This window comes from Oryzias melastigma, linkage group LG13 (genome assembly GCF_002922805.2).
Source record: "Oryzias melastigma strain HK-1 linkage group LG13, ASM292280v2, whole genome shotgun sequence".
In the NCBI taxonomy this organism is placed as follows: Eukaryota; Metazoa; Chordata; class Actinopteri; order Beloniformes; family Adrianichthyidae; genus Oryzias; species Oryzias melastigma.
In genome coordinates, this window is record NC_050524.1 from 9,399,201 (window position 1) to 9,421,467 (window position 22,267).

Sequence of the window (22,267 nt, forward strand, 5' to 3'; positions counted from 1 at the left end):
TTACTATCACATGTATTACCACATATACACAAATACATATTTAATTGTTTTTAAATGTTTGTTTTTGTAGTTATTAAAATATAATTAAAAATATTCATCTTTTTTTAATGGCAATTAATTTTAAATATTGTAACTGTTTTAACTATAAATAACAAGAAGACATTTCATAAAAAATAAAATGTCAATTTTATTTGTTCTATATTAATATAATATACTGTATAAAAAATTGTTTGTTTTTTAATTTTTTTGCAGTTGTTAAGATAACTTCACAATAAGAAATATTCTTTTAAATTTAAATCAACTATAACTTCATTATAACAATTTTGACTATAAATAAAAGTAATAAAATTACTTAAAAATAAAATTTAAATTGTATTATTTTTAGCATCATCATTTTTAATATAAGTATTTAATTATATACATGTTATAAATTATATTTTTATCATAAATAAATATAATTTAAAATTAGAATAAATGCACATTTAATTATTTTGTTATTCTACCAACATATAATTAGTGTTTTTAAAAGTAAAATAAAAATTTATATATAAAAATAAATAAAATAAAATAGTGGCAAAATTAGACATTAGTCTTTCTTACCAGTAGGTGGCAGTATTAAACAATTTAACCATTACTTTTTAGCTGCTTTTTAACCATTGCAGCTTGCTTGTTATTTGACCTCCGTGACTGAAGGTGGCAGCACCGACGTACAAAACCACTCTTCATCCTCCTTCCTGGGACACAGACGTTTAGTGCTTTCATAACATCTGAAAACATGACTCTTTCAGACTTTCTATGAGCGGAACTCGCTCAGCCTCAGACAGAAATGACCGGCCTGAAGTTTGTTTTCTGCAAAAAGCCGCGCTTGAAAGCGCTCGTGCACGTTGGATTCTGTAGATGTTTCCACGCTGAACTTGTAAGACCATGGGACATTTTTGATTAACACTTAAAAAGTGCTTTGTTTTGGTTGTGACTGTTTTTAATTCACCTGTGAACAGGTGAGGCTTGAGTCTAAGAAACTTCCCATAATTCATCACAGCAAGTATGTGTGCGAGCTTCCAGCCAACCACAGGTTTCCAATGGGCAAGTTTCCTCGGGTTTTACACTTTTTACTAAAAGATCAAGTTATCACAGAGAAACAGGTGAGTAGATTTAACATTTTAGTCGTTTTATTAACCCATAAACTGATGCAAAGTTGTATATTTTCTCCACACATCAGAATTTTTGTGCAAGTTCATGAACTTCTGCACCATTCATGGATGAGTAAAAGATAATTTCCTCCCTCATAGTAGGTTTGGGTCCCTGCAATCGCCTCCAAAGATCTGCTGAGCTGTGTGCACACAGACGACTATCTGAACAAGTTCCTAAGTGGAAAAACAAGTGAGCAAGAACAGAGGAGGACGGGCTTTCCCTGGAGTCAGGGCATCGTCTCACGCTGTCGATATGAAACGGGTAGGAAGACGACACGCTCTGCGGGGGATCTGACAGCCGCCTGTCCTAGAAAGATCCCTCATCGCTGCTGCTCTCCCTCTTTGACAGGTGGGACCGTTCTGGCTGCTGAAGCTGCTCTGCAGAGAGGTCTGGCGTGCAGCACAGCAGGAGGAACCCATCACGCTTTCCCCGGCTACGGCTCGGGGTTTTGTCTGCTGAACGATTTAGCCGTCGCAGCCAAATATGTGAACAGTTCCTCTAAGAAGAAGGTTCTGATCGTGGATTTAGACGTACATCAGGTAGGGACTGTTTTGCTGTTTTCTACGTTGTTCTGAACTGACTCATATTTTGAATCGACAGGGGGATGGTACTGCTTTCATATTCAAAGAGGAGCCAGCTGTGTTTACATTCTCGGTGCATTGTGGGAAAAACTTCCCCCTCCGCAAACAAGAAAGCGACCTAGATATCAGCTTGGAGGATGGGCTTGAAGATGAGGAGTACCTCTCCACGGGTACGTTGACATCTTAATATCTATTGCTATGGATGAAAAGTTCTGAAGATGTTTGCTTTAACAGTGGAGGCTCACCTGCCATGGCTGCTGCAGACGTTTCGTCCAGACCTGGTTCTGTACGACGCAGGCGTCGATCCTCACTGGGAAGATGAACTCGGCAGACTTCGCCTCACCGACCAAGGTCTTCCTCTCACCCTCTCACCCTCTCATTTGGTATTTCTTTACCGACATGCAGCGTGAAGGCTGTAAACATCTTTTAGGGCTCTACCGGAGAGATTTGTATGTGATGAAGACCACAGTGAATCAAGGTGTTCCCATCGCCACTGTTATTGGTGGAGGATACTCGAGAGACCTCGACAAACTGGCGCTCAGACACTCCATCGTGCACAGAGCGGCCACACAGGTGACAGAAAACCTTTGATTGTTTGAGGTGATATCACACAGAAACTATGTACATTTTGCACATATTACATGGATGAATATTCATCATACATGGAAAAAGTGAGCAAAGTGTGGGAAATTTTCACAGAATGAAACACTGTAAAACTAGGGCTGGGTATCAGTCATAATCTCTAGAATCAATTTGATGCTATTCACCAGAACCAATTTTTTTTTATTTTATTTTATTTTCCCTCGATTTTTTTCAATCCTCTTAATTCAATTTTAGTTTACATCGATTGCACACTTAGACACATTAGAAATACATTAATTATCTACTATATGTTTTAAATATATTTATATTAATCTGATACAGTTCACATACTGTATAATTTATTACTAAAATAATTAGATTGTTAATAGCAAATAATGTTACATTCTAACAAAAATGTTTAGATCATTAACATTGTAAACATAGTTCTGCTTCTCCTGGAGGCTGTTTCAGTTTGGCCACTTGGAAGAGCTCCCGCTACAGCATTACACTTTTTAAAGAAGAATAAACAAAGAAAAAAATGTGTTTTAGACAGCAAATGGTTACTTTAAAAAACATTTCCTTTTAAGAGTTTGGAAAATTCATGCCTGCGAGTGTATAAAGCTGCTCATTTAGTCAGCAATGTGTTATATTGACAAAGCATTAGCTTTCCTATAGGAAATTCCATTAAATGTTAGCATCAAGCTAGCAGACTTTTGCTTTATGCTTTAGATCAATCTCTAGTTGTATGGATCGATTATTGATCTATTTAGGTTAGATCGATTCATATGAATTAATTGTTTTTATCAGCCCAGTCCTAGTTAAAACAATAGAAGAAGTACAAATAAACCAAGCAAAAAACATGTAAATCAACATAAAAGCCAAATTTGGACAGAAATTGGCTGAAATTCCCACAAATCCTCCATGAACCCGGCGTGATTATTATGCTCCTTATATGATTCATTAGCGATTCGTGCTTCAATTACGTAATTTTTACGTGGTATTTGTGCCATATAGGCAATTTTAAAAAGTTATACATCTGTGAAACATGCGTGAAATGTCCATTAGACATGCGTGTAACAGTCGTGGAAAGCCACAAATTTGCATATGTATCGTGCAAAAATCTTGCACAATTGCATAAAGTGTAATTTTGTGCAAACTCCATAATTTTCAACCGACCAAAAATTTTGAACAGCTCAAAACTGGATTCACTTGGGCCTCGTTTCCACTTAGCAGTACAGTCCGGTATTTTGAGGTTTCCATTATAAAGTGGACTCGTTAAGCCGGACCATTTTGGGGTTTTCGTTGGTTGTAGCTCCATAGAAAAAAATGGAACAGTCCAGTTTGTGCAGAGTTAACGTTGCAATTGGTCATTTTGGCAAAAGAAAGTGTCTGTATTCCTCTTTTCTCAAACAACCCTAAAAACAGCAATTTCAAAACCAGAAAATGTGTGAAATATAAGTTGTGAAACATTTACCAGGGTTATCATTACTGTACAGAAAGATTCTTAAAATGCTCATTAATTGTTGTCATTTCAGGTTTGGAGGGAGTGTGGAATGTAAAACCCTCACCTGCTGAATCAAGATCTCCCAACGTTGGTGTTTGGGAAATGTCTGCGCTGATTATTAGTGGAGCTCTGTCTCTGAACTGTTTCCAAGCTTTTGCTTTTGTGCACCAACACATGGAAAATAAAATTAAACTACCAAGATCATCACATTAAGCTGTAAATCAGTGTAGTAAAATAAATGCAAACTATTAAACTGGATTTTTCTAAACCCTCTTTGTAGTTGTGATTAATGAAAATGTATTTTTACCAGAATAGACCAAGTTATTTAATAATTCACAACAAACTATGGCATTAATTCCTAGTTTTAAATATGCATCCATAAATATGTGATCTAAAAATGTGCAGATGCAAGAAAGACCCATGAAGGTTATAAAAGTGAAGTGCTCAGGAGCTCAGCAATAAGAAAAGGAGCAGAAAACAGCAGAATTTGAGCCTCTGTAAAACCTCATCTCAAGGAAAATATATTTTTGTCAAAATCCTCAATCAGGAAGCTTCATTAATGCAAATGATTCAGAAGCTCCTCACCAGGAAAGCTAAATTAAATGTAGAAAAAACACAATGGAAGATTTAAGCAACTTTCCATCTAAGTTTTAGCCTAAAATAAAGGAAAATAACAAGACATTGATCAACTTAAAAACAAGGTGCTGAAAGCCCATAAATGAGTAAATGCAAACAAACCGTTTTTACCCGTTGCAGAGAATCAACAAAAGGTCTGACGCAAAGTGAGCGAAGCCCAATAAGAGTGTGTACAGACTGGATTGAGTCAATAAAGAACAGGTGGTGAACGGTTAGCAGACGAGAGGAGGAGACACTGCAGACAAACCACCAACTACAAGACAAACAAAATCCAACTGGGATGCATAAAGCAGCAAGTTCTAGTAGAAAATAAGAGAAAGACAAACATGTCCTGTTGTGATGAGAGCCAAGCTGAGCTGTTAACAGAAGCAGCTGGATGAATTCAGTGATACTTGACTCAAGCTGACAGCATCAAATCAAATGTTCCCCGGTGGCTGCTACACTCATTTTTCATCCTGGACACTGCCCCCAACAGGAAAAAAAGAACTTTATTTATAATAAGACATTCACAATAAAATTAGAAATTAAAAAATAAATACATAAAAACAGATTTTGGGATGTCTTTAGTTTTCTTTGTATTTACTTGAATATAAAAAAACTCAAGGACAAAAATTCAAAATTATATAAAAAGTTCCATAAATATCTCCTCAAATTTGTTGATCTTTGCTTAATTTTGCAGCAAAAATGAAAGAAAAGCACTTTAAAATTATTTTGTATTATAAGTACAAGTATTTTGTGCAAATACTTTATTCATATATTTAAGTGGAAAAGAATGTATTTAACATGTTTTTGAATTATGTTTCTGATTTTTATGTTTAAAACACAAATAAGAAAAAAATATTTCAAAACATTTTACAATGATTCCTATTTTAAGATGTCTCTTGCCAACTTTTGTTTTTATTTGCTCATTAAATTCACTTGGTTTGTATGTGAACAAATAAAATCTATTTTTAAAATCATATTTAATTGAAATGACTTCCTTTTTGGGAGGAGTAAATGTTTGCAGGTAAGTTGCCACCTTTTTGCCAGAACAAATGTTAGCAATTATTCCATTATTCCTCCACACTGTGCCTTCCAACCTTTAAACTAGATATATTGCACAACCTGCAGTAATGCTAGTGTGAATGCTGTAAGTTAAATGTGGCAGCTGAAGATGCAAGAGCTGTTAGCTAAAAATGCTGACACTGAATGCTAAAAATGCTCAAGCTAATAGCTAAAAATGCTGACACTGTATGCTAAAACTGCTCAAGCTAATAGCTAAAAATGCTGAGGCTGAAAGCTTGCTAAAATATTAGCTCAATGCCAAATTAGCCCCCCAAAAAATTTGGATTTTTTTTAATTTAGCCAAAACAGCCTGCATAATGCTAAAATATTAGCTAAATTTAAAATTAGTCCCCCTAAAAAAAAAAAAAAAAAAAAAAGAATAAACAAACAAAAATAAAAAAACTGGAAAAATGTTTAAATTAGCCAAAAACAGCTAGCCAGCTGTCATCTCTGTGCCTAAGACTAAAGCTAACTGAAAAATTACCCTAAGAAACCCAGTGGTTGCTGAACATTTTAATGGTGTCTCTAGCCAAAAGTATCCAGAAGTTCACAAGTTTCAAAACATCACCTTCTGGCCATTTCAGTCATTTAACTTCATTTTAAAATCACATATTATTTAGGCCACGAATGAAGACAAACTATCAAGGGAACAAACCATTAGTGTCTCATAAAGGGAAATGCAAAGCAACACTCATGAACAAAATATTTAATAAGAGTAAACAAATTCAGCCTCAAAGACATTTTAGGTACCAGAATCACATCAGTACAAACACATTTGGTCCACACACACACAACACTTAAGGATCAGCGCTCTCCTTGGCACGACGAGTACAGAGAAGCACTACGTTTTAAGTGTCACCTGCTCGTATGTCACCCACGGACGACGAGCAGCGACATATTCGCAGTACAGTGCAATATTTATTCACAGTATATATGAGGCAGTCGATGTGCTGAAACACTACTGGCGGATTCAGCTTGTTACACAACACGTTAGGCGAACATTTAAAGACCCACTCCAATGAAAATAGTGTTTTGAGCATGTTTTTCTCACAATGGAAAACATACTGAAAGTATTTTTAAGCTTAAAATTACATTTCTTTTTCAAATTGTTGTGAATCAGGAGCAGATGATAAAGGCTGTTGGAAAAATATTGTAGCTGTTATGTAGGAGGCAAGCCAAAAGCTCCTTGCTCTGCTGCATTCGGATGTATCCACTTACACAAGATATTCCCTTATTGACGGAATTTATTTCCAAGTGTGAAAAGAAAAGTTTCAACCATGGTTATGTGCCGCCTGTGACCCTTCCTACAGGAAACTTGAAAGTAAATTGACCGAGCGTGACGGAATGCAGACGGTATTTTTGGTCAGTCTGAATTCCTTCACTACTCACGATATAGTCCTTTCGCAAATTTGTAGTGTTTTTTGATTCTATGCCCGAGCTCCCACCCTCATCTCCACTTACTACAAAACTATTTACCACCGATAACTACTATCTAGTGCCCAGGATTTTAAAAGCAATTAGGACACGATGCTCAAAACTTTTCGTTTTTTTAAACATTGGATCTACTCCACTGGGTTCTGATTAAGAAAATGTGGATGGTTTGTTGAAAAATTCAATCTAAACACGTTCTTTCACAAAAACTGCTTGACCGCATTACATTATGGTCTATATTTGCTAATGTAGTTCGCATCAATCTACGCTAGTTTTTCGCAAAGACTTCTGGGAAATTTGTAGTCCACTCGATATCGTAATTGTTGATTCGGACAGCACTACAAAATGGCAAACGCACTATTATAGTGTCAGGGAAGGAATTTGGACATAAATCCAATTACTTAGAAACTCCAGAATTCTTAGCAAAAAAAAACAGTGTAAATCGATCATAGAGGTTAAATCACTAGAGAACACATGCGGGCTTTTTACTATTGTCCAAGACACATATTGGAATGGTACAAAAACAATGAAGCATAGCTTAGCAGACACAATAAAATGACCATACATGCTTAATTTTGGTCCGATTTTAAAAAGGAAACATTTCTGATCATCAGAAAAATAGTTCCCAAGTCATGGTAATCACGTTTGTGTACAAAGTGCAACAATTTAACGATATTTCAAACTTTTAAAAAATAAATAGGTTATTACATAGGAAACGCAATGCATATCTGATGCATAGTCACGATTTTATTCAAATCTACACACAGATTGAGATTTACACAAACTGTATAAATGGATCGGTGGGTAGCCGACATCGCGGTAGACCGTTAGCGCCCGTTATATATGGGCCGGTCTGCGCACAACGAGCTACCGAGGAAATCCTGGTTAGTTTATTTTTCTCCACTTAGTAATCTAATTACCAGTTGGTCGTCTGGTCTGATCTGAGGTCTAACACACATACAAATACAACGATCATCCTCCATAAAACCAAAAAGATCAGAGGTCTTGCCAGAAAACGTGGAAATAGTGCAAAGCTGCCATTGACTTTGAATAGGCTACAAGATCAGCCTGAACATTCATTATTGAGAGTAAACTCACTTAGATCTTGTTCAAATGTTTTCTGGAAGTTCTCCTTTATCAACTGACAGCAATAATGTTCTGCTGAAAAGTCACATTCTTGTTTTTCTAGCTCTATTTGTACAATTGTAACACAGCAGTAAACAGGCATCTATACCGTTCCAATATGGCGTCCAACTTTGCGTACGCAACAGCTAGCATGCAATCTCTAGTGATATATCTCGTTGAAGTCGATGCTCACTAGATCTGGGAATATAGACCACAATGCATTGGGTTTGAACATCTAAAATGCTTTTTTTTTAATAATAAACCATCAATGGATTCAAAAATAATCATCGTAAAGAAAAGCTTGTATTGTGTAGGTTTTCACTTAAAATTGGTGATGTCTTAACATTATATTCACTGTTTAAGAAAAAAGAAAAAGAAGTGAGCAGAGTGTCCAAATTGCTTTTAAAATCCAGGTCACTAGACAGTTCTGCACTATGTAGTTTTTTTAGTAGTTAGTGGGTTTTTTCACCAGTTTTGCTGCACTGGTAAAGTTAAGTTGGGGTTGTAAGCTAGCGGTAGAGCTTTTAAACAAAGGGATGATGGGAAATGAGGTGAGGCTTTCTCTGCACCTACAGTCTTGAACTGTTATTCTGCAGAAACTATGTCCTAGAAAATTACATTTTTTTAATTTAATTTTTCAGCTAAAACATCATAATTTAAAAAATATTAATTAAAAAAATCATTGGAGTGGGGCTTTCATAAAAAAAAAATAAAAAAAAACGTCAAGCACACAAACTTCCTTTTAGGAATTTTGGAAGATTTTCTGTAGGATTTTTTAGTTCTTAGGATAGTTAGATGAAACCATTTGCACACGCAACACTTTGAGTAAGCGGCTGCTGATGTTCAGAACATGCATTTGTAAAACGAGCAGACACTTAGAACTATCCACAGAATAAGTTAAGGTTAAAAAAAAAAAATGGAAGAGGATTATTTTGTCTCACAAACTTCTCTTTGGAACCTTAAAACCACGTAAATTAAAAACAGTGCATTTACCAACACCTCCCTTTAAAGTTCTTCTTAAAAAAATAAAAAATCTGTAGCAGCAGTCAAGCGCACTAGTATTTAAAGAACTCTTACTCGCTATTCATGTACTGCCTGTAAGCGACATATTTAAAAGTCAGGAATAAATACTTTGAATAAGGTAGTTTTGGAACACAGCTAAAAATGATTTCAGATGAATCAGTAACTATTCAACCGCCGCTTTTTGGAGTACCTGAAAAATCAGCTGTACATATGTACAAGAATCCCTTATAGGAACCGCATCATGTGACTCAGTGCTCAAACTTTGTGCCAAATTTAAAATCAGATTTTCCACAGCTAAACTTTCTCTGCCACGACACACCAGTTGGCGTGGTCGAAGTAGGCGTGTTTCACTCGAAGCTCCTCCACATGACTTTCAATCAGCTCTGCGAGCTCTCCCTCCCTGAAGACGTGGTAGTACCTCAGACAGGAGCTTTCCGCCTGCTTGCCGCTCCCCGCCGGACTTGTGCTTTCCTGGAGCTCCTGATTGCTTTCGCCTGCAGAGTGCTTTGGAAGCTCCTGCAAAGAAATCAGATCCGGTAGAGCCAGAGGTCCGCACTCCTGGACCAAAGACACGGAGACGCTCTGGGTTTCTGTGCTGCTGTAAGGAGCTGGGCTCTTGCCTTGGGCGTCGTTCTGCCCCAAATCAAACACGTCCTCCTCCGATCCGATTGTAGACGGAGGAGAGAAGAAGCTGGAGACTTGCTTGATGAGCCGTCTTCCTCGTCCACGCTGATTGACTTTGCTTCCGTCGTTCTCGCCCGTGGGCGAAGATAAAGTGCTCAGGTCTTTGGATGACGGCCAGGAGATGGCTAAGCTTCCAAAGTCAAACACGGAGTCCAGAGATCTGGAGAAGAACCACAGTCGCTGCGTCTTCTGCTGGGGCGCCGTTGGCGTCAGATCTCCCTGATCCGCCACGGAGGATGTGCTTCTAACCTTCCTGTGCTTTTTCGAGTTGTCCGCGGCGTCGCTCGCGCTCTGCGCCGCGGCCCTCCTGGGTTTGCCGTCGTCTTTGCCGGAGTGAGAGGGCACGTGGGGGTTGGGGTTCCAGGGGATGAAGATGTCCTGTTTCTCAAATTTGCGGCGCTTCTGCTCCATGGCCCACACGTAGATCATGATGCAGCCGCCCACCCTGAGGGTGCGAGCCATTTCCTTTATTGCTCGAATGCGGCGCTCTTTGGTGGACAAATGGTGAATGACTGCAAGAGAAGAATATGTGCTTTTGTTGAACTCAGAGGTGACACTTTCAGCATAAAAACACAGTAATCTGGAAACAGGCTGATGGAGCGAGCCCTCACGTGGGCGACAGCTTCTCTTTTTAAGGCTAATTGCCCTCTTGTTGGAGGACACATGAATGATTCCACTGTTGGCAAGGCAACACAAGATGTGGTAAACGGATGTTTGTCATTAAAAGATTGATCAAATTCAAGGCAAGCGCCAGCTGCAGCTGTTGAGCTCATGCATATGAAGGAAAGCCGTTTAGCAGCGAATAAGTGCAATCACAAACAACCGACCCATCTGTGGGGCTCCGTTACCTGCGATGGAGAGTACGGCGTCGAAGCAGCCGTCTCTGTAAGGCAAGTGCAGCCCGTCACACATCTGGACCTCGTGTCCTTGGCTCCACGCAAAGTCCACCAGGGGGCGACAAACATCACACCCCAGTTTGAAGACGTCCTTGTTGATGTGGAGATACTTTCCATTACCACAACCTGACAAAAAAAAAACAGTTTTCTACTTCATCTTTGTTTTTCCAATGTACCTTTAACTCATAAAGACCCATTTTTCCTTAAAAATAAAGTGATGTAGAATGCACCAAAAACCAAGAGGATCACATAACCCATTTCTGATATTTTTCTGCAACACTTATGTCACTATTCTTTATTATATATTTTTTAATTTGACTATTTTTTTCATGACATATTTTGTGTATGAAGAAATGTAAGACTGGCTTATGAGCTAATTTGGTATTAGCTTTAAAAAAAACATATTTGCTTTTTTTATTTAACACAAATAAAAGAAATGTACCGACATTTTCTTTTCACAGAAGCTCATATGACTTTCTTTCAAAATAAGAGACTTCCTGTCCCAAACAGGAACACCTTAGTGAAGCCAATGTTCTCCTAAAGATTTTAAACATTGTTTTGTGATGCCTTAGGTTTACTTTGGTCCTTTTTTCTACTTACGGTGGATAAACATGACACATGATTGGTAAATGATCCAGTAGAAAAAGTATAATAAGAATAAACAAATGTATGTATTTTAGCCACTCGCCTCTGAATAGTGTTGTTATGCAGCATAAGAAAAAATGTACTTTAAAGTTATAAAATACACTGAGCAATTGGAAAAGATCAGACTTTTTACCACAGTTCTGCCTAGTATTTGTAATTTGTGTATTCTGGAGGAAGGCCTAATGATGTCAGCAGGGATATAAAAACAAAAACTATTACAAGAATAACATGTTAATTTGGCATAAACCACAGAAACACACTGATAATCTATATTTATTATGTGTTATTATAATTTATTCATCACTGGTAGTATTTTTTGTGCTTAGAAAGAAGAAAATGTGAAAACCACATTTTTCATCATATTTTGAAAGGGAAAAAAAAATGAAATTTTCTAATAACTTTATTAAATTTGGTAATGTATAGGTCAGATGTGATTTTTAAACTTTAGAGACTTTTAAAAACAAGGGGAAAAAATAAGCTAGATCTCGTTGATGGCAATTTGATGATGCATTATGGAATGTAATAGTTTTTTTTAAGATATGTATAAGAAGTTTAGAATTGTGAATGTCAATTTAAAGTTTTACTACATGAATTAGGTAGAGTAGAGGCTCTAATATTAGCCGATATGGAGTTTTTTGGCCTCTTCCTGCACCTACTTTTGATGTATTTCTATATTTTTATTTTTGCAATATGTTGCATAAGTGCAAATAAATAAATAAAAGTACTTTTATTTTTTGCACATTTCTTCCTATAAAAATCCATTTAAAAACAACCCAAAAACATCATGAGGATCCGAGATACCCACCAATGTCTGCAACAATGCTCCCAGGCGGAAGGTCCAGCAGAAACTGCCGCACTTTGGGCCAGGCTTTATAGCGGTTGTCGTTGAAATACGGAGCAATCTTGTCGTAAACGCTGTGCACATGGTCACGCTCAAGTTGACTGGCAGCCTCCTCCATGGTGTTCACGCAGGCTGCCTCACACAGCCTCACAGCATGATGGCTGCAGGGAAGCAAAAACATAACGGCGGTTTTATCCACGGCTTGGCAGGAATATGTACCCTTTGAGCAGCAGCGGTGCAGTGGTGTTTCGCTCTACGCGCTCATTAAGGTCCAACAAGGTCAGCTGGCAACCTTAATCAGCAGACACACTCCAACATGTGTCAGGCAGCGGGGGTAATTTAATGCCAGACCCTCAGCTGGGCCTCAGCAGCATCAATGAATCACATCCATCCTGCAGCCTTCCTACAGGACAATCTCAGTTTTAGCATTACAGTGATGGACAAAAAGAAGCAGCAGAAGACTATAAATTGATCCAGCAAGTAACAAGAATCTCACAAACCAAAACGACCAAAACTAAAGCACATTCTGTAATTAAGCCAAAACAAAAACCACCCTTTATGCTTGTGTTGATGACCTTTCCTGCTTTTTTTTAACACTCTGAGTGGGTTCTTGAAACCTTGTTTCTCGTGCATTTATTTATTTATTTATTTTATTTTTGTCAAAAAATAATGGAAAATGTGTTTTTTTGCCTTCAGCTCTCCATTTTTTCTCTGCTGTAAACATTGTGTAATTGTGACCTTTGTGTTCCTCACAGCTCCCACTGCAGCGAAAAGGGTTTAATAGGATTCTGTACTGATGCTCCACTAGAAAGTATGATACACAGCTGATACACAAAGGATTACTGTATTACTGTTAGGCAAAATAACCCAATAAACAGGGCTGTCATTTGACTAGTGTGGTTACAAACTTGTGATGTAATTAGTGCAGCGGTTAGCATCACATGCTAACTTCAAAAAGAGTTTTTTTAAGCAATACTTGTCCAAATTGAGAAAATGTTGTAATCTGGTATAAATAAAATAATTAAAGAACAAATATTTGTACAAATAAACTGAAATATTACTGCTAAGATTGTATATATTGAATTTTACTTAATAGTTTTTAAAGTACTGGGGTAAAAAGCATTGATTTAAAGGTTAAAATTGTGTTTTGAATATGTTCTTGTAGCATTTTTCTCATAATAGAGGACAAATAAAAAAAGAATTTAAGATTAAACTGTGTTTCTGAGAATTTAAAACGTGATGGGTCAGGATCAAATGCCTGAAAAAGCTCATGTTTGTGACGCAGCGGCTGCCACAGATGGGCGAAAGTTTCCCTGCTCCGCTCCAATTCTAAATCCCCCACTTAAAGACAAATATTTCCATTAACGTCTTCATTTTGTGATCGTCTGATCTGGTAACTGTTAAGATGTACGGCTGCTCTAATTTCGCTTGCCTTTTTTTTGTTTGGACAGGCTAATGTTAGCTTGGATTTGTGAGGTGCTATAAGCTAGCAGGATTTCTCCCAATTCCTTCACTTTTCACTAAATAATGACTATATAGTTTGTTTGCCATTTTGTAGTTGCACACTCCATTGATTGCCCTAAAAATTTCCCAGAAGTCTTGGCAAAAAACCAGTGTGCATCAATAGGTGTGTTTGAGATCATACAGGCGGACACATTGCCACACAGATGGCCTGGATTGTGGTGCATGCTGGGTAGTTTTTGCCCTGATGTCAATCATTAAAATACTGTGAGGAAGGGGCGGGTGTCAGGCGCCTACCTAGGCGAGTGCAGCTGGAAATGTGGCACTGCGCTGACTGCAAGCCGCCTTGATGACTACAAAACAATGCATTGTGGGAAACTGTGTCCTAACAGCTCCTGTAGTTTGACGTGATGCTGTTTACTGAAGGATTAAATATGAATGCAGGAAATTGGTGTATTTTGTGTGTTATTGTTGCAGCCGTCTGGTCTCGCAGGAATGACAAAAGTGATCTCAAACACACACGATGCTCACTACATTAGGGAATATAGACCACAATGCATTGCGTTTGAACAGTTTTAGCAAAAAAAATATGCTTAATTGTAATTTTTTAATAATCCATCCACATTTTCCTCATCAGAAGAGATTTTCACTTTGTGAAATCAGTGATATCATAAATGCTGTTTAAAAAAATAAATAAATACAGTAGTAAGTGGGGTTTACGAATTGCCTTTAAAATCCAAAATTTAGTGGGTAGTAGGGTGGAAATTCAGAGCGTAAACAAAGGGCTGTTGGGAAATTAGCTGAGGCTAATTTTGCATCAACAGTTGTATAGTTGGAGTAGAATTTAACTGATGAAATGTATAAAACAAATTTTTTAATGGGATATTTTTATCCCCTAAAGAAACCTTGATTTTAAGTAATTTAATAATGATATATCCTGTCATTTTTATTTCACCTTTTTAAAATCTGGATTATATGAATGATTTAATTCTACAAAACTAAGGAGCTCCAGAGGAAAAGGACAAAACCAGCCGTCTGATAATACATCTGTTTTTCTTGGTTCTTTTCTGCATGAACTCGTGTGTTTTGCTTTGTCTGATAAAACAGATGCAAATGAGAGTGCAGAGAAACATCTGAAGAGAAAGTGCCAACGAGGGAGCGCTCGACACATGTTCGCTCGTGAGCAATATAACCAACATTTTCCAGCCTGACGCAACATGCAGATGAGTAACGGGTGAGCAATATTCACGGCAAGCAAACGTTCTGGATAAAAGTTATCACTGCAAACACACCTGTCACGGAAAAAAGTCAACTATAAATACATCCAGACTAAACTAGTCAGTGAAGAGATTTGCATTCATTCATGTTGTGATCTAATGAAACCACGAATACTGACGACCACAAGGAACATTTTCCATTTTGAACCTCCTAAAATCTCATTTTTGAATGCACAGATTGTGGATAATTTGGATAATTGGTATAAATGGAAACAGCCACAACAAAAGCCAGAGCAGTATTTCTTTTCTGCCAAATCCAGACCCTGTATGTGAGCTGCCGGGCTCGCCTGAGCTCTCCTCTGTCTATAAATGTAGGTCAGGCAGCCTCCCACTCCACAACCAGTTTCTCGACCACCATCATCTGCATCAGTCAAGAGGAAGTGAACCATCGCTTATGTAATGCTGTCTCCTTTGCAGTGGAGTCTTGTGTTCACTTCAAGTTTTTTTTCCCTCTGGTCACTAGACTAGAGCGGTCCTCTGCTGTGATTATGTAACCAGACGCTTGGGATGCAAAGGCACCGTCTCTGACTGACAATTGGAACTAAAATTAAAACAGGACGCCGGCAGGCGCGCAGACTTGTCTGAGAAATGAGCATTAAGGGCTCACAGAATGCGGTTTTCAATGTTGACAGTCCAGATCTGAGCAGCTACATGTAGAGAAGTGTACCAGCAGTTAATGACTTGATCAACATGTGGGGAAAGGAGTCCAGGGTATGTCTGCTGCACTTACTGTTGGGATGCACACTAAATATTGAAGAGGCTCCTATTAAAACAGACTTCAGAGCAGAGCTCCTACAAAATAAAACTCCAAATACTAACATTTAATCTATTATTCAAATCTTGGATTATATATAAATTAAACTAGGGCTGCTTTATGATCAAAAAGTTCAGAAAATGCATGTTTCAAGCATCCTTTGAAAATGACATAAAAACATATTTTCATATAATTCATAACATTATTTAGTTTTGTTGGGGTTTTTCCATCCTTTTTTTGTCATTTTACAGATTTTCCCCCCTCATACAAATTCGCTTACCATTCACGTACAAGGCGTCGCGCGATTTTCCGCCCCTGTCCTCAGGACGCCGGAGTTAAAGTTCCCTCTCTGCACAGACGGTGAGTCTGCATCCTGGACCTGTCAGGAGGGTGAGAGGCAGGTGGTCCGCAGGGAGGAGGAACAATCCCAACAACACCGCGAGGACGAATGAAGTCAGCCTCCGGAGCTGTGTGTGTGTGTGTGTGTGTGTCTCTATGTGTGTGTGGCCGCTTAAAGCGTACGAACCGCAGCATCGCATCCATGCAACCCGGAGCTCCATACTGTCAAACCTGCGGGTCTGCAGAACTGTACATCCGGCTCAGTATTTCAAAATAAAAGCACAACAGAAAAGGCGACATGAGGAATCGTGTGGACGATAATTCTGTTTCGAAAATGGAATTAAGAAATTAAATAGAGCTGATCCCATTTCTGAGGAGTGTTGTATTTGACGTGCAACATTCAACAACACTGAGTTGTTGGAGGTACCAGAGCAAAAGCTGCAATCAACTCATCAGGGGTGTCAAAGACAAAATCACCATAGTAACTTCATAGTAATGAATAAATAAATAAAATAAAACAATTTTATTAGTAGAAGTAGTAGTAATGATAGCAGAAGTTGTAAAAGTGGTAGGCTATTAATAGTAAATGGTAGATATTTGTATAGCGCTTACCTACCTTCCTTGAAGGTCCAAGGTGCTTTGCAGACACAAACGCATTCTCGCAGCTCCACTGCCGAACACTGGCACCATCATTCCACCAGAGGAAATTTGGGGTTAGGTGTCTTGCCCAGGGATATTTCAAGACATGGTCGAGCAAAGAATGGAATCGAACCTACATTCTTCTGATCGGGAGTCGACTGCCCTACCGCTGCACCACAGATGCCTTCTAGTGAAAATTATTGTAGTGGTAGTAGTAGTAGAGGTGGTGGTGGCAGTAGTAGCTGTAGTAGTGGTAGTAGAAGAAGTAGTAGTGGTAGTAGTAGTAGTTGTAAAATAAGTAGTAGTAGTAGTACTAGTAGTGTTCCTTATATTGAAAAAGTCTTAAAAAAAAGTTGGAAACTTTTATTTTGGAAATCATAAGCGCTTGTTCCGGTCCTGTGACAGTGAGCTTTTTGTCCGTGTACACAGATGACAGGCTGTGAGGTCGCGGCTCGTTGATTTTATTGGCTGCCAGCCTCACGTGACAACCACAACAAACAACGTGAACGTGAGCTTTTATTTCACACTTCACGGGCTTTTCTCATCAGCTTAATTGGAAGAGCACAAATAAAACCCTAAACTACAATGGAAATGGAAGCTAGATGTTAATAGGAACTTTTTTATTTCTTGCAACTTTAATCTATTAATCACCATATTGATAGTATTACAAAATAGAAAAAAAATAGTATTATCTCAAAACCACATAGATATATTAAAATCAGATTATAGCAGCCTGGAGCTTCACACTTATCCCAGCTTTTCTTTTCTTTTGTTTTTGGGGTAATTAAAGCTCATTATCCTGTCTGAGTCAAATAGGATGTTCTCTGTTTCCTTCTTCTATGCAGCTTTGATTATTTTCATGCTCTTTTACCAGCAGTAAGTGGTTCATCACTGTCATTCAGGAAGCACAGATCACTAATCATCATCATTCAAAGCACATCTCTGCTGCTTTTATGCTTCCTCGTATTACAAATAAGGCTGTACCTGGCAAGTATCCATGTATGAACCCTTTTTCTGAAAGCACAATGTCTCCTCCAGCTGATTCCTTTTCCCATTTCACCATCAGGACTGAGATTCAAAGGCTTTGAGGGAAGAATTTGACAAATCTGAAGGCAAAATCTGTCATAAGAAATACAATTCAACAGACATCAGCAAAGCTGCCGGATTTATTTTGAATATTTCTTATTCTGAATTTTTAATTCTTCAACAATCATAATAATAATAAAAAAGAAGCTTAATTTCTTTGCAGATTTTTGGGAGAGTACTACTCTTAATAGCTTGTACCAACAGATTATTCCTTTTTCCTGTTTCTGACATCCTGTTGTTGAGCCGTGTATTGTGTTGTAGGCACAAACAGTTGGCACAGTCTTTCTGATGGATGTCTGCCTACCTAAAACTGCAGGGATGTTGAATCCTGGCAAGAAATGCTAGTAACGTTTTAAATAAATGTAGGAAAATACATTTAGAAGTACATTTGGGAGCCTTTGTGTAGTATTACAGGTGTGAAAGTATCGTAAAAAAAACAAAAGGAGGATTACTGATTTAAGAAATGAGTCATTTTCTGATTTTTCACTAGCTTGCATCCTTTTTCTTTTACCTTTACATGACAAACCATAACCGTAAGTTATCAAATTGAACAAATCAGAATCTCCAATTTACAGTTGTAAAAAGTAGTATTTTTACGAGTACTAAAAGTACAGAAAGGTATTTCATCCACCAATTGTGCAGGTTCTCCCACCTACAAAGATGAGTGAGGTCTGTAACTTTCATCATAGGTAAATCTCAACTACAAGAGACAAAATAAGAAAAAGAAACAATCCAGAAAATCCCATTGTCTGATTTTTAATGAATTTATTTGTGAATTGTGGTGGAAAATATGCATTTGGTCACCTAAAAACGAGCAGAGACCTCTAACTTCCTCTGTCCTCCTCTCGTTACCTGTATTAATGTCACCTGTTTGTCCTCGTTATCTTTATAAAAGACACCTGTCCACAACTTCAAACAGTCAAACTCCACTAAGACCACAGAGCTGTCTAAGGACGCTAGAAACAAAATGGTCGTCCTGCACCATCCTGGGAAGACTGACTCTGCATTAAGTAAGCAGTTTGGTGTGAAGAAATCAACTGTAGGAGCAATTATTAGGAAACAGATGACATACAAGACCATTTCTGATAATCTCCCTCCATCTGGGGCTCCTCGAAAGATCTCAACCCGTGGGGTCAAAATGATCACAAGAACAGAGAAAAAATCCCAGAACCACACGGGGGAACCTAGTAAATCGCCGTCAGTAACACACTACGCCACCAGGGACTCAAACCTTGCAGTGCCAGACGTGTCCTCCTGTTAAAGCTAATACATGTGCAGGCCCGTCTAAAGTTTGCATCTGGATGATCTAGAGGAGGATTGGGAGAATGTCCTATGGTCAAAGAACGGCATATTTACTGTAAAGCATAGGGGTGAAAGCATCATGGTTTGGGACAACTGATGCGTGTAACAGAAAGAATAAATGGGGTATGTATGGTCAGATTTTGAGTGACAACCTCCTTCCATCATTGAAGATGAACCATGGCTGGATCTTTCAGCATGACAATAATCCCAAACGGTTAATGAAGGAGCGGCTTCAGAAGACACATTTCAAGGTTCTGGAGTGGCCTAGCCAGTCTCCAGATCTCAGCCCCATAGAAAATCTTTGGAGGGAGTTGAAAATCTGTGTTGCCTAGCAACAGTCCCAAAACATCACTGCTCTTGAGGAGATCTGCATGGAGGAATGGACCAAAATACCAGCAACAGTTTGTGAAAATCGCATGAAGACTTACAAAAAACCTTTGGGGTCATTGCCAACAAAGGGTGTATAGAAAAGTACTTTGAGCAAATACTTATTTTCTACCATAGTTTACAAATAAATTCTTTAAAAATCAGACAATGACATTGTTTATGATTTTTTTCTCTCCTTTTGCCTCTCATAGCTGAGGTATACCTATAGTAAAAATTACAGGCTTCTCTCATATTTGTAAGTGTGAGAACTTGCACAATTGGAGGCTGACTAAATACTTTTTTGTCCCACTGCATATACTGTGTATTGAAAGTAAGGCAATTTAATATGTATATACTATCTATATATTGTAAACTTCAAGTGTTGCAGTTTAGTCTGAAAACGTATTCAGTTACTTCCTTCCCTAACACCTACGATCAACTTCAAGTGTATTACTTTCTGTTTAACTTGAGTGAACCCTCCCTATCATGCTGTATTTCAGTACTTGGCCTTTAGGCAGTACTTTTTGGGTTTCATGTTTGTCAGCCCACCACCTGAAGGCGTGTTACGTAGATGGACAAGTTTCTTTGTTTTGTTTGTTTTATTCCGCTGACTCTTTCAAATCCCCCTTAAAGCTGCCTCCACACTGTTTTAAATCAAGGTCAGAAGGATCTCAGGGACGTTCACGCTGTCAGCTGTAAAACCCCTCCACACTTTATTCTCAACGTTTCTATCTCCTGTACTTTTTATTTCTTGAATTTATCTCTCAAATCTGTAGTTTCTGTTGAAGGGAGATCTCCAATGACATTTTTGTGACCGACTAATTTACGTTACCACCAAGGATTAAAGAAGTTCTGGGTACTAGCAGGGTGTATCTAATAAAGAGGCCAGTGAGTGTAATTTATAATACTATAAATATACTATATACCATATCTGTGAAAATCTGTTCATACTTTAGAGCTGTCAATACTTATATAATGCTTTAGAGTTTGTTGGGCTTGTTGATAATGTTTTATTATTTTTGAGAATGTTGTACTATTATCTCTGGTGGAATTAAAATTTCCTTGATTGATATTTTAGTGTATTTGAACAATGAACATAAAGGGGGAAAAAGTTCTAAGCTCTGATATTTTCTCTGGACAAGTCATAATATAATTTAGCTTCTTCACGGCTCATTTACATGAATTTCCTTATTTGTTTCAGGTTTTCTCAAAAACAAAACAATGATTTGTTGTTCAAAATTCAGATTTGGAGCATCATTGTGGTTTAAATTTCTCATAAATCTGCAGGCAGAAGTGCTTTGCATACTGCAGTAAAATTATTTTAATTAGTAAATTTGCTATTTTAGTTTATTTAAATGCAATTCTTCTCAGAATTCATAAATTTGATCTGAAACATTTCTCAAATTAATAATAATTAATTTAAATCATATTTGGATCTATGAAAAAGAATAAGATGTTCCCTTTAAATAACTTGTAAAACTTCCTGATTAAATTGGATTTTTAGCTTTAAAAGAGTAAAAAAATCTTCTATCTTCATAAACAGTTTGAAATAAAACAAACTCCTCCTGAGATGAACTTATTTTGGCGGCACATGTTGTTTTGATGAACACCAAGGCGAGTGATTCCCCTTTGAGACACGATCTTGCATGAGATCAGACAAAAAACTAAGAACTGGTGTGAAAAGGTCTCTGCATTCAGGTGTTTTACTGCATCAGGAAACACGCCTAATGACAAACTCTGTTTACCAGAGTACACGTCTTGATCTGCTGCCGTGTTTATTAGTCTTTCGGTTTCACAAAGTGGCCCCCTGGAGATGTTTCTGCAATTTTCAAGTCTGTCAACAAAAGCAAAGATAATTGCCTTTGAGCAACACGGTTCAGAGGTTTATTAAGAGGATTTGAAGCTGGCGTGGGAGCTGTTTTAGCTCTAAATTTATTGAGTTTTCTTCCTTTTACTGCAGATCGACAGTTGAAACTGGAAGCATGGTTGATCAGTTTTAATTCAAAATCACATTGATCAATCAGATTGTAGATTTTCTCCATTTACACCGACCCAAACTGTAGAAATAAATCACAAAGTGCTTTTTTCTTATAAATTATTTTTAGTTTCAGATTTCCAGAAAAGAATTTGACATTCATGCCAAAACAGATTTATAAAAAAAGAAAAAACATTTTTGGCGGTTTGATGACTAAACACTGAACTACTGTCTTAATTAATAGAAACGGGATTTCTGGGATCAGCAGCAGCTGGATCGATCCCCTGATCCTGAAAGGGTTTGGGGAAATTATGGAGTACTTAAGAATAAGAAAAACATCGGAAAATCATCCTTTTTTTTTAAAGAATGCATTAACTTTAATAGGAAAAGTTAAATAATCAGTCAAAAAAATCTGATTTTACTTTTTAGATACGAAAAAAAAAAAATATTAGAAAAATAGATTCAATATCCTGTTAAAAAAATAAACAGGGTCATTTTTATTGTGATAAAAAATTGGTCCTCAAGTAAAATTATTTGCTGACAAATCCCTGAAGATTAGAACTGAAATCTCATCTTCTCCTCCTCATCTGCTCTGGTGGGCGTCTCTGCAGAACATGAGGAGGTTCTTGTGAATTCATAACAATGTCTATGGATATGGGAAAGCAAAAACGATCCATCATCTGAGCAATCTTCTCCCGATTAACTCCATGCTTGTTCCGCCTGGACAGGGAAAAGTAAGAAAAAAAAAGATAATTGAAAGGTCAAACGTTTTTCAAATCCTGTAACAATACATTGATAGAGTCACTGAAGGAACATACTTCTCCAGCTCGTACGGGTCAAACTTCCAGCTTGTGTCGGGTTCACAGAAGTCCACTTTGTATCCTT

At 37.6% G+C, this 22,267-nt stretch overlaps 3 protein-coding genes across 4 annotated transcripts in view; 1 reads left to right on the plus strand and 2 right to left on the minus strand.

Moving 5' to 3' along the window:
* The first annotated feature begins 490 nt into the window (after positions 1 to 490).
* hdac12 (histone deacetylase 12) lies at positions 491 to 4,128 on the plus strand. The gene is made up of 8 exons (XM_024278069.2): positions 491 to 916; positions 999 to 1,142; positions 1,293 to 1,452; positions 1,540 to 1,730; positions 1,792 to 1,942; positions 2,007 to 2,123; positions 2,203 to 2,345; positions 3,890 to 4,128. Exons 1-8 carry the CDS (start codon positions 827 to 829, stop codon positions 3,911 to 3,913), a joined length of 1,020 nt encoding a protein of 339 aa, XP_024133837.1. The 5' UTR covers positions 491 to 826; the 3' UTR covers positions 3,914 to 4,128.
* A 1,908-nt stretch (positions 4,129 to 6,036) lies between these two features.
* trmt9b (tRNA methyltransferase 9B) lies at positions 6,037 to 16,250 on the minus strand. Of its 2 annotated transcripts, none has more exons than XM_024277945.2 (4): positions 15,967 to 16,250; positions 12,148 to 12,344; positions 10,650 to 10,823; positions 6,037 to 10,313 (listed from the first exon to the last, which is right to left on the minus strand). In XM_024277945.2, the coding sequence occupies exons 2-4, from the start codon at positions 12,299 to 12,301 to the stop codon at positions 9,412 to 9,414; spliced, it is 1,230 nt and encodes a 409-aa protein (XP_024133713.1). In that variant the 5' UTR covers positions 12,302 to 12,344; positions 15,967 to 16,250; the 3' UTR covers positions 6,037 to 9,411. The 2 variants fall into 2 exon arrangements, with proteins under 2 accessions (XP_024133713.1, XP_024133711.1); XM_024277943.2 differs by having other exon boundaries at positions 15,956 to 16,249.
* A 5,589-nt stretch (positions 16,251 to 21,839) lies between these two features.
* Positions 21,840 to 22,267, minus strand: part of n4bp2l2 (NEDD4 binding protein 2-like 2) — a gene marked incomplete in the record, with an annotated part of 3,263 nt that continues 2,835 nt past the window's right edge. The window contains 2 exon segments of the mRNA XM_024277341.2: positions 21,840 to 22,102; positions 22,201 to 22,267. Coding sequence (XP_024133109.1) covers positions 21,952 to 22,102; positions 22,201 to 22,267 — 218 coding nt within the window.